At 41.0% G+C, this 12,794-nt stretch overlaps 1 protein-coding gene across 1 annotated transcript in view; it reads right to left on the minus strand.

Annotated features, from left to right (window-relative positions):
- LOC110933641 (programmed cell death protein 2) overlaps positions 1-11,653 on the minus strand; it is a 46,261-nt gene extending 34,608 nt beyond the window's left edge. The window contains exons 1-2 of the mRNA XM_022176853.1: positions 11,459-11,653; positions 11,270-11,353 (exon numbers count right to left, since the gene is read on the minus strand). Coding sequence (XP_022032545.1) covers positions 11,270-11,353; positions 11,459-11,653 — 279 coding nt within the window. The remainder of the gene's footprint in view (positions 1-11,269; positions 11,354-11,458) is intronic.
- Between the last annotated feature and the right edge of the window lie 1,141 nt (positions 11,654-12,794).

Raw genomic sequence — 12,794 nt, forward strand, 5'->3', positions numbered from 1 at the left:
CTCTCTATCTCTCGTGTGCAAAATGCAGACTTAAGAACTCAACACATGCATGGGTATATATACCCAGCTCAGCAGGTCTGCTCGAAGGATTCGACAGATGGTCCGAAGGATCATCTGTCGACCACATTTACACAAGAAAGATCAGCATGGACCTCGAAGGATCATCCTTCGAGGTCTAATGGTCGAACCATGGTCGAACCATATCTTTCGATCACCTCGAAGGATCAGGGGGGACTGGTCAACTTACAGAACTGACATGGACATCGTTTACATACAGATCGAATACAGACAAAGTTACAGACACAAGTGCACCAACAAACTCCCCCTTGGCTGTAGCTTTGTCTTTGATCTCTAAGCTTTGTCTTGTTCTTCTAAAAGGTGTAGACTCGTCTTGAACTTCGACGGTCTTTTGGTCTTCAGGTCTTCAAGACTCTGATGTCCTATCATGTCTTCAATGTCGGAGGATCTTCAGAGTCTTCACGTCTTGAAAGTAGAAAGTGTATCAACAAAACTACCCGTATCATGTAGGAAGTGTGTGACAAACTCCCCCTTAACATAAAGCTCCCCCTTGAGTTATGCTCGTGAAAAGACTTTATCTTTATGAAGTGAGATCCTTGTGGTGTTGATGATGGCCAGCGGCAACTCGATCATCTTCATCAGTGAGCGCCTTCTCGTCGTGTCTTTATTCCAAAGCTCGTCATCGACCATGTTCTCCTAGCCTTTAGAATCTGCACATGCAAGAAATCTAAACGCGTAATGAGAACAACTGCTTGGAATATAGTTAGCATAAACAAATGACACACATATGACCATGTCACAATCAAACACCGTCCGACAGTTTGAAAGTTTTAAAAAAATTTATCAATTTTAAATTCTAACTTTCAAAATCTGCAAATTTTGACCGTTTATGAAGATTTAGTCAGTTCGGTTTTCGGTCAGGTTTCAGGTAACGAAGACTCGAGCTCCAACATCGTACAATCGAAAATAAAGCAGAAATAAAATCTTTTTGGCTTTTATAAAGTTTATATTAAAACAAGCCTAAAATATTTTTTGTATTTTTGAAATTAAAAGACAACAATTTAAAATCCTTTGAGTGTTATCAAACGACATCACCGCTAATGTCGTGCTGATATGCACCAAACGACGAAACTGTTTTAAAAGAAAACAATAAAAGTTAAGCAGTAAATAAATATATACAGACATTCTTTTTGTGAGTTTCGAGGGTAAGAGAATCATATCAGTGTACGGTCATGCCAAAACACTCTTGTTGTTCAGTTAGTTAACATTAAGATAAGCATCCTATAACAATTATCGGTATTGTTGTCCACTTAAGCTCAACTTATCAGATGTAATCATGTTTAGAGGATACGTTAATGTATGATTTATACTTACCGACCGGTGTTCATCCACATCACGACACATTCCCGTATCAAGGTATGCACGAGAGTTCATCTTACCGGTGAGTATACCGATTATCATCTGTTTGACCGTATAAATTGTGAGATACTCACTTATTTTGATTGAAAACAAGCCCTTTGTGATATAATCACTTATTGATGAGGAACTTGATTTTCATATGCATGAGGGCACAGGTGCAAGTCCGTGAACAGGTCAGTACTTCCGTACAGCAGAGAGACGAACTTGACACCCGGATAGATGTGATATTTTATCACTTATTTGATATGGACATGTGATTGTTTATCACTTATTGAGGTCGAATGCAGTATGCAATATGTACACGTATGTATAGTATCATGGAAGATCTAGACTTGCGTCCCCGTTATTTTTCGGTAAAAGATACAACCATGATACCCAGATGATAAGCAGCATAAAGACCGAATATCTCAGAACCTCGGCAATCTATCAAACGAAATTTCGGTACTAAGACCATATGCCAATGAATGGTTCCCACCTGGTCTTCAGTCGATTAAGATTTATATCACCCTGCACACTTTAAAATGATTGTGAGCCTACCGATACATCTTATATAGAGCTGCTTATCGTTTTTCATTTAAGGTTTAAAGAGGTTTGGATAGACCACTGATGTACTATCATTTTCTCTTTTGCTCGCCAGGAAACTCATTTTTGTTTTTCTATTGTTTTTGTGTTTTTGAAATTTTTCGATGTTTTTGGATTTTCAGATTTTTGGATTTACTCCCCCTAAAATCAATAAACTAAGACAAATTTAAAAACACAAAGGTATTTACAAAAATGATTTTCCGATGTTGGTTTTACTCTTGCTTGACCTTAATGCCGTTTACCAATAATAAAAAGTCAAATCTTGATTTGTCAAATGCTTTGGTAAATAAGTCGGCACGTTGGTCATCGGTGTGGACCTTAACAACATCGATTAGCCTTTTCTCAAAGCAATCACGTATGAAGTGATATTTGATTTCGATGTGTTTGGTCTTTGAATGCTGCACAGGATTTCTAGTGATATCTAAAGCAGCAGAATTATCAACGTAAATAGGAGTAGTTAGGAATTCAAAACCGTAGTCCCGCATCTGTTGTTGGATCCAAAGAACTTGGGAGCAACAACTTGAGGCAGCAATGTATTCAGCTTCGCATGTTGATGTAGCTACACACGTCTGCTTCTTGCACTGCCATGTAACTAGGCGATTTCCTAAAAACTGACATCCAGCCGTTGTGGATTTGCCGTCGATTTTGCATCCGCCAAAATCAGAATCACTGAAAGCTACCAATTCAAAGTTATTATCCCTAGGGTACCACAGACCGGTGTCAGGGTACGCCTTCAAATAACGAAAAATCCTTTTAACAGCAGCAAGATGTGAGGCCTTCGGGTTAACTTGATATCTGGCAAGCAGGCACGTTGGGTACATTATGTCTGGCCTTGATGCTGTGAGGTACATGAGAGATCCGATCATGGCGCGATAGATAGAAGGGCTAACAGCTTCTCCCTTCAAGTCTGGAGTAATTCCGTGATTAGTTGGCAATGGGGTACCAATGGGCGTTGCATCAGACATCTGGAACCGGCTCAAGATGTCACCAACATATTTAGTCTGATGGATGAATATCCCAGACTCCGTTTGTTGTACTTGTAGGCCCAAGAAGAAAGTCATTTCCCCCATAGCACTCATCTCGAATTTATCCTGCATAATGCGCTCGAATTCCCTACACAAGACATCATTAGTAGAACCAAAAATAATGTCATCAACGTATACCTGTACCAGAAGAAGATCTCCATCTTGTTCCTTGATGAAAAGAGTACAGTCGATAAGACCTCTACGAAAACCGTTCTCCAGCAGATAGTGTGATAAGGTTGCATACCAAGCTCGTGGTGCTTGATGAAGACCATAAAGAGCTTTGTTGAGCAACCAAACCCGATCGGGATGGATAGGATCTTCAAAACCTGGAGGCTGTTCGACGTACACCTCTTCTTCAACCACACCATGTAAAAATGCACTTTTCACGTCCATCTGATAGACCTTGAATCCTTTGAAGGACGCATAGGCTAGAAAGATTCGAATTGCTTCGAGACGTGCCACTGGTGCATAGACTTCGTTGTAGTCGATCCCTTCAATCTGACGAAAACCCTGAACGACTAAACGAGCTTTGTTTCGGATAACAACTCCGCGGTCATCCTTTTTGCATTTGAAAACCCAACGGGTACCAATCTTCTTGTATCCAGCAGGTTTCTCTACTAATTTCCAGACACCCAGCTTCTGGAATTGTTGCAGTTCTTCCTGCATTGCTTCAACCCAAGCATTATCTTTCAAGGCTTCTTTCCACGTTCTTGGTTCTTCTTGTGAGACATAACACGCGAAGGACCAATCGTTTTGTTGCCCGGATTCTCGAATAGCTGCATACAAGCCTGCATTGTTGTTGTTTCGCAACATGTTTCTTGTTTGTACGCCACTTTGCACATTTCCAATGATGTTTTGTTGAGGATGGGTATTATGAATCCTTGTTTCTGGATTATCTGGAACTGGAACATTTATACCCAGGTTGTTAAGATTAAGATCAACAACCAATTCAAGACCCGGAATTGACGAAGAGGATGATGCAGTAGTCTCAGCTGTTCTATGTGTATCCACTGGAGGAGTACCCTCTGAAGTACCATGAACTGCTGTTGTAGGAGCTTCTTGATCTGCATCTAGAAATTCATCATCCTCTGAAGATTCGTTCAATTCGTTTGCATCATGAAAATCCTCATTGTTGAGAGTATTGTTGTTCACCGAAGAAGATGGTTCTTGATTCACAAGAATTGGACGAACCACCGGTGAAACTGTTGCATTGTCACTCTCGAAAAACATCCTAGCCGCAGCATTTTCTTCAACGGCTTCAACATTGATCGAATTGAAAAAGTCATCGTACTCAAACATCCAAGGTTGACCCGGATTTTTGACTGGCAAGGTGTGCCTTTGTACTCTGACCTCAGACCATTCCTCGACCCTTTTAGTCTCTAGATTCCAGACTCGTAAGTTAGGGGTGGCATACCCAAGAAAGTATCCATCAATTGCTCTTGCCCCAAACTTTCCATTAGGATCGATGATTGTGCATGGAGCTCCAAACGGTTCTAGATAAGACAAATCTGGTTTCCGTTTCTGAAGAAGCTCAAAGCAGGTCTTGTTGTGTCTTTTGACTGTAAGGACTCTGTTCAATGTGTAACATGCAGAGGCCACAGCTTCAGTCCAGAATGGAATGGGCAACTGTGACTCTACCAACATTGTCCTAGCAGTCTCGATCAATGTGCGGTTCTTACGTTCAGCGACACCATTCTGTTGAGGAGTATAAGCTGCACTAAACTCATGAAGAATACCCTTTGAAGTGCAGAACTCCGCCATGGAATGATTTTTAAATTCAGTACCATTGTCGCTACGTATCCGCCTAACCTTCAACTTATACAAATTCTCAATCTGAATGATCAAGTTTTTGATGATGCCAAAGGTTTCACTCTTGTGTGCCATGAACGCAACCCAAGAAAATCTTGAATAATCATCAGTAACTACGAGGCAGTATTGATCACCCCGAATACTCTTGTGCTTGACAGGACCGAACAAATCCATGTGCAAACGTTCAAGAGGAACTGCCACTGTGTTGATCTTCTTTGTAGGGTGCTTCTTCTTTGTTTGCTTTCCTTTCTGGCACGAAACACAGATGTCTTGAAGATGGAAATTTTTGAGGGGAACACCATTCACCAATTCATTTGAGACTAAATGATTCATTTTGCGTAAGTGAATGTGACCCATTCGTCTGTGCCAAGAGATAGTGTCTTTTTCTGTGGCTTTTGAAACGAAACAAGTTGCTTGTGCAGACGTAGTAATAGCCTGGCTCATGTCAAGGACGTACAAGTCATTTATCCTTGGAGCCGACAAGAGAATCCATTCTTTTGGAATTTTGAAGCCGGGTTTCAGCACATAACATCCATTAGCATCAAAGTGTACTGAGAACTTGCTTGTCACAGATTTGAGAAACACTAAGAAGATTGTGATCAAGTTGTTGCACAAAATTGATCTTGTCAAAGCTGACAATCCCGTTAGATATCATTCCTTCACCCGTTATATATCCACCTTTATCTCCAGCAAAAGCAACATAACCTCCTCTAATAGATTTAACGTCGTAGAGAAGCTTTATGTCGCCTGTCATGTGCCTGGATGCCCCACTATCAACAATCCAGTGACTACTGATAGTTCCTCCTGAAGCACCCTGCACATGAACTCAAATGAATTAGTTGGAGATGGGGACCCAAGCCATTGTGGTCTTGGGTCTTCCATTTTCATCAATGACAATAACTTCTTGTCTTTGATGGTTGGTGAATTGTGATGGTCCCCCTGATTTAGTAACCGTTTTTGGTTTCCAAGTCTGTTTGGTTTCACCAGTGTTTTTCTTTAAAATTTTAACTTCTTGATGATTTGAAGTTTTAGAATTTTCTGGTTTTACAACAACAGATTGTTTTTGAACCACATCGGTTTTAATCGCTTTTTCTATCCTTTTGACCTGTTGGCGTTTCTGTTTCTTTTCCCTTTCTTTTACAAGGCGGGGATCATGTTTTGTGGAAACAGTTGGCCTACGGTCAGTTTTGCCACGGGGATCATCAACCTTTCCTTTTTGTTTATGAAGATATGGGCAGTTTCTAATAATATGCCCAATGGTTCCACACTCAAAACATGATCTTCGTTCTACAAACCCCGAAGAATCATGTGATCGTCTAGCTGTTGATGTTGAACTTTGTGAACTCGAGGTACTAGGTTTTGAACTGCTTGGTTCATTTCTTTTCTCGACAATAGCTTTCTTGACAAAATCTAAGTTAGATTGATTTTCAAACTTTTCAATTTTGTCTGTTCCCGTCGATTTCACAAAGTTAACATTCTTCTTCTTCTTTTGGTTCGGCTTCTTGTTAGTTTGAGCCGGTGTTTTACCTTTGGGTTTGGTGTGATTTTGCTGTGTTGGCACTGTTGGTAATTTCTTGTTGCCAAATTGCTTTCGAACTTCAGCCTTTGGGATTGGAGGACACTGTGTAACTGTAACTTTAGGTCCTGCCTTTCCCAAGAACTTACTCGTCGAATTCTCAAAGACTTTGCAGATTAAGGATTGATTAACATTCTTAATGGGAAAATCTTTGTCTGAGTAAATTTTATCATCACCAACTAGAGTGTACAGCAAATTCACACTTTCCGGCTCTCCTGCAGATGAGGACTCAGTTGCTATAGTCTTAGCGGGTTGAACAGGGGGATCACATAGAATGTGATTCTCAAGAGGTATGTCCTCATTTTTGGCTACCGCATCAGACTTTGCTGGGACAGTATCATCAGATTCATCATCAGACGAATCAGCATCCTCAATCACAACTGGAGGATCCTGATTCTGTTCAGCACTCACAAATGTATCTGCTGACACATCTGAATCTGAGGATACTTCCTTTTGGTATCCGAGTCCTGCAGCAAACTCCTTAACATCTAGAGGTACAGAAGGTTCAAAGAAAACTCTGTCCTCTTCATCAGGCATGGCATCATAATTATGTCTCACTGGTGGTGGACACTTCTTGTAGCCTATGCATGTGACATCTCTCTTTTCCTTCTGAACGTCAATGATGTGATCTAACACATAGCTAGAACTCAAATAACTGTCTAGCTTGAGTTTGATCGCATCACTTTCGGTTTTCACACAAGCCATCTCTTTTTGCATATTCTCAAGGCGAGATATATACAAATTAATATCAGTTTGTTTTCTTGAAACCATTTTAGTCAGTTCTGTTTTATCCTTCTTTAATGTTTCAATTACTGACTTAAATTCTTTTTCATGGTTTTCATAAAACATGTTGGCTTCTGTGCATTTGGAGAGGTCCACAGTCAACTTCTGATTGTGGATGAATGTCACATCATATTTTTCTTGCAAAGCGTCATGCTTACTTTGCAAGTCACTCAAATTCTCATTCACAGTAGTATGTTTGTCTTGCAAGTCAAACAAACTAGCTTGTAAAGCATCATGTTTGCCTTGCAACTCAGACATACTTTTCTCAAGATCAGCACATCTAGCATGTAACCTAGCACATTCATCACAATTAACAGCAGTGGGTTCATCGACACATACCTGACTTGATGAACCGTCGACATTAGCCATAAAGGCTGAATGGAGAGAAGACGAAGAGTAAGCAGCTTGATCCACCAGAATAGATCTTCTTTGAGTTTCTGCTACAGCTTCCCCCAAGAGTTCATCAATGTCAATATCATCTGAAACATTAGATGTCTCACCCACATGATCATCACCAGAGTTGGATGATTCTTCATCAACACTCCTGCTGTATCCAGAGGAGTCTTCATCTTCAGACGATTCATCACCACTGGCAGAAGATTCTCCACCACTGGTGTGAACTAGCTCCTTCACAATCTGAGCAAAACATGCTGTTCCATCAGGAGCATCACCACCCAACTGGATTGACCAGTCACAACCTTCATCCACCTGAACTGCAAGTGCTCGGTTGGTTTGGTTGTTGACAGGCACCAATGTACGATCATTGTTTCTGTTCTGCTGGTTGCCTTGGTTCCTGAAGGGGTTTTGATTCCCGTGCTGGGCTGGCTTTGTACATTCCCGTTTAAAGTGGCCCCGTTCACCACAGTTGAAGCATTTAACAGCTTGCTTATCGAACCCATACTTGGTGTCTCGCTTACTTTCCAAGCTGGTTCTGCCAGTACTTTCCATCCAATCCTTTGCTCTTCTCACAGCACTCGCAAAGGCCCACTTGATATCCATCAAGTCCATCTCTTCCTTATCAATCTGCCTGTAATCTTCTTGTGTCAGATTAATGTTTCCAATCTGACCTTCTATCAACCCACAGTACGCGCTCACTACAGTGTTAAGCAGCTCCATGTGTTCCTTAGCTACTTCTACACTGATTTTAGAAAAACTTGAAGTGTCAAGCTGTACTGTATTTGGCTTTGATTGTTGACCTGCAGCAGATGATGTTCCTCCATAACATGCATATTGTGGTTGTTGAGCAGGAGGAGGAGGAGGTGGTTGTATTGGATTTCCATACAGATCTGTGGTTGGAGACGGCTTTACAGGAACTTGCACTGGATTGCCATACATATCCGTGCTTGTGACAAACGCCGTTTGAAGTGGAGCATGTGAACCGGCTTTTGCTGATGAAGAAGTGGAGGTGCCATAATACATCTCTGGATTCTGTGGCACTGCAACTCTCTTTGCCTTCAACGTTTCTTCCTGATCCTTGTTCTCCAGAAGCTGCACGAAATCGTTGATATTTGTGGTTCTCAACGTTCCGTTGTACTTCAAGATTTCCAGGAAGTTGTTCCATTGAGGAGGCAATGCATCGGCAAACTTCTTTACCACCTCTGTTGGAGTCGTTGTGACTTCAAAGTTGGTCAGCTCAGTAAGCAGATGATAGAAACGGCTTGTCATATCTCCCAAGGACTCCTTATCCATACATGTGAAGCCATCGAATTCTTTCTTCAGTAGATCTCGTCTTAGTTGACGTGTGGCTTCATTACCTACTCCTCTCGTCTTCAATGCATCCCACAGCTTCTTCGTAGTTTTGAAACTGACGAACTGATGATAAATATCCTTGCTCAGTGCTTGAGTGAGAATAGCGTATGCTTTCTTTTCTAAGTCATACGTCTTCTTTTGATCATCAGGAAGATCGGCAAATGTAGCTGTCGAAGAAGCAGCAACCTCGATAGTTTGATCGAATTCCGTAATGAACCGTAACCACAACTCTGTATTTTGACCAAGAATGTATGTATGGAAACGATCAACCCATCCTGGATATTCATGAAGATGCATCAACTTTGGAGGCCTGTTCAAACTTCCGGTTTCACTTTCGCTTAGAAGAAGACTTTGAATACTCGGAGTTTGATTTGAAACAAACGCCCATTGACCAGTTGGAGTGGCATTTGTTTGTGAGGATGTAGATACCGGAGATTCGGCCCATGATGGAGATTGACTAGTATTCATGTATTTTCCACTGTCTGGAGCCGGACTTCCCCACCAACTCGGATTCATGATAGATAAGCAAAATAAATGCTAAGTAAGAATGATCCGAAAGATAACACAACCGAAAGATCCTGGTCGAAAGATCTGAAATCACAGAAACTTGTTAGCAATAAACTGACCACAGTCGAAGGATCGATTTATTGTTCGAAGGATCAACAGTATTCGAAAGATTACTGTTGACTCTCGAACAATGACTTCGAAGGATTCAAGAGCTCGAAGGATTCCCTTTTGAAAGATCCTTATCTTTCGAATTAACTCTTTATCTTTCGAATAACAGATCTCGAAAGATTCACCAATACGAAGGATCCTAATCTTTCGGACACTAATCTTTCGAAAAGATTCCTCTGTCGAAGGATATGTTTCAGACTTCGAAGGATGGGTCGAAGGATATAAATCTTTCGAGCCCTCCTTGATCGAAAGATATCGAAGGATGATCTTTCGATGTCGAAAGATATCTTTCGAGAGCTCTGACACAAACTGATCTGATGTGAAAGGTTGGTGAAAAGGTGACAGGGGTTGGTGAAGTTGCTTTCGGCAGAAGGGATGTTTCTGCACAACTTTCCACCAAACTTTTTGACTTTCAAAAATTATACCCAAAAAGGCAAAACCTTTTCCTCAAGTTCAGTCACCGGAAACACACCGGAATACCACCGGAAAACACAAAGTTTTCTAAAAACCAATTTTTATGTTACCCAACCCAAACTTGAACACTCCCGGTTAGTTTAAACACGTTTTTACTCAAAGAAAAAGCAAGAAAACAAGTAAAAACAGGTGCAAAACTAAGTGTTTCAACACACCACAACTTGTAAAAACCCGGTTTTAAACAAGGTAAAGAGCGAGGCTCTGATACCACTTGTAGGTCCCTCTCGGAGGATCGAGAACAAACCTATACCTTGTTATACCAACCCACTAGCGAGTGCGGAATCCAAGCTAGTAGGCAAACCGGGATGAGACAAGTAGAAACACAAACACACAAAGATTCACCGATTAACACTAGTCGTATTAATGCAAATGAAGGTTTCGGTTACAAGCACAATGTTTACAAATCTAACATGTAAACTCTCAAGTGTGTGTGTGTGTGAGTTCCGACAGAATGCTCTCAACACTCTCTATCTCTCGGTGCAAAATGGCAGAGCTTTAGAACTCAACACATGCATGGGTATATATACCCAGCTCAGCAGGTCTGCTCGAAGGATTCGACAGATGGTCCGAAGGATCATCTGTCGACCACATGTTACACGAAAGATCAGCATGGACCTCGAAGGATCATCCTTCGAGGTCTAATGGTCGAACCATGGTCGAACCATATCTTTCGATCACCTCGAAGGATCAGGTGTATCCTTCGAGGCTATCCTTCGATCAGAACATCTTTCAACTGTTGTCCAAGTCAAACCGGAGGATGGTTGACTTGGTCAACTTACAACACAAATTAGGACATCGTTTATATTAGACCGAATACAGACAAAGTACAGACACAAGTGCACCAACATTTACGAGTAGAGTTAACTACCATTTTCGTCCCTGTGGTTTGGTGGAAAAATGTCACTTGAGTCAAAAAAAAAAAAAAAATTGCGCCAGTTCCGTCCTCCAACATTTTTGAAACGTGCCACTTCAGTCCAAAAAGATAACGCGCCGTTAAAAAACTGGTGCAAGGCGTTATCTTTTTGGACTGAAGTGGCACGTTTCAAAGATGTTGAGGACGGAACTGACGCAATTTTTCTTTTTACTGAAGTGGCATTTTCCAACAAACCAACGAAAATGGCAGTTAACTCTTACGAGTAATATAAAATGTTAGAAATACCTGAAGCAAGAACTGAAGAGGTTGACCACAGATGTCACAGAGACATGATTTACCAGATGGTAAATTGATTGGATTCAGCCAAGCCTAAATCACCCAAAAAAAAGCATTTAATTATATTCACAGAATGAATCAAGTAGTGTAGTATAGAAAATAAGAATATTCCGAATGTGAGTGTGAGTCTGAGTGTACAGGAGTTCCTCCAGCTTTGCTAGGAAAGAGATGGCGAAGAAGCGACCATTCATGTTGTGGCTTTTTGACAAAACCTAGCTTCACAGGGACCAAATAAGCTTGTTCTTCATCATCTTTAACTCGCATATTGGTAAAATTAGCTAAGGAATCGTCATTTGTGTTAGTGATTGTGATTACTTCTCTAGACATAGACATATTGGAATCAATATGTTCTGGAAATTTCGAAAAAACAACAGTTTTAGGGTTTTGCAGGCATGCAAAAGAAGTTTTTAATCTTTACGTACGCCTGGGCCTGGCAAACTTGACCAAATAACAGATTTTGGGCTCATTTGGACTATCTTGGTTTTTAAGTGCTATTTTCCAATTTCAACGGGTAGGGTGGGCCCAAAACAACTTTGCTAGGGTTTTAGAGAAGGCATTGGTGATTTGGTGGGACTTTAAATGAAGATGGATGGATCAAGTTGACTCATTCTGTCAGAAACTACATTTTAGAATGGGTGCTACTTTCTACACTCCCCTAATTACTTTTTTCACTCCCCTCCTCTCACATACTTACAGGTGGGGCCCGCGTGGGACCGACAGTTTTCCTCTCACAAGGGGGGTATAATCAGGAAAGGGGGGGGGGTGTGTATAGAATCAGCCTTTAGAATTACTAGTGGGGTGCTCGTGCGTTACAGCGGGGAGCACAACGCTTCGGTTTTGGTGATGGTGATCAGGGGCGGACCTTTAGTTACGTGGGGCGTAGCCCGGGCTACGGCTCAACTTTTTACTAGTAGTGTTAATTTTTATTTTTTTTTTTCGATTTTTATACATAGGACACCCCTGAACAAGTACGAGGACACCTCTCAATTTTTTTTACAAAATAATAAGATGTTGGTAAGCCCAAATAAGTAAATAATAACACATTAGGTAAGCCCAAATAAGTAAATAATAACACATTTGCTAAGCCCAAATAAGTAAATAATAGCCTAAAATTGAATGATTATTGATTTGGGCAATTAGGCGGCATGTTTAATAACTGTTGGATATCGAACAGACGTGAACGAACAAAGAGCCAACAACATTGAATGAACATCAGTGGCACTTCGGCGGATCATTGAACGAACAGACGTGAGAGACGTCGACTCCAAAAAACGAACGAACGGAAGTACATAATCGGCACTTGAACTTCGGCAGGTTTGTTCGATTTCGAACAGAAAATACATATTTGTTTCGATTTCGTCACACAATAAGCGATGATGATAGCTTTGACAACTTGAATGGAAAAAGTGATCTTGCGCGTCTTATGGTTGAAACAGGAACACATATTTCTTGTCCTTTAGTTTATCGGGTAGTT

The sequence above is a fragment of the Helianthus annuus genome, chromosome 4, assembly GCF_002127325.2.
Source record: "Helianthus annuus cultivar XRQ/B chromosome 4, HanXRQr2.0-SUNRISE, whole genome shotgun sequence".
In the NCBI taxonomy this organism is placed as follows: Eukaryota; Viridiplantae; Streptophyta; class Magnoliopsida; order Asterales; family Asteraceae; genus Helianthus; species Helianthus annuus.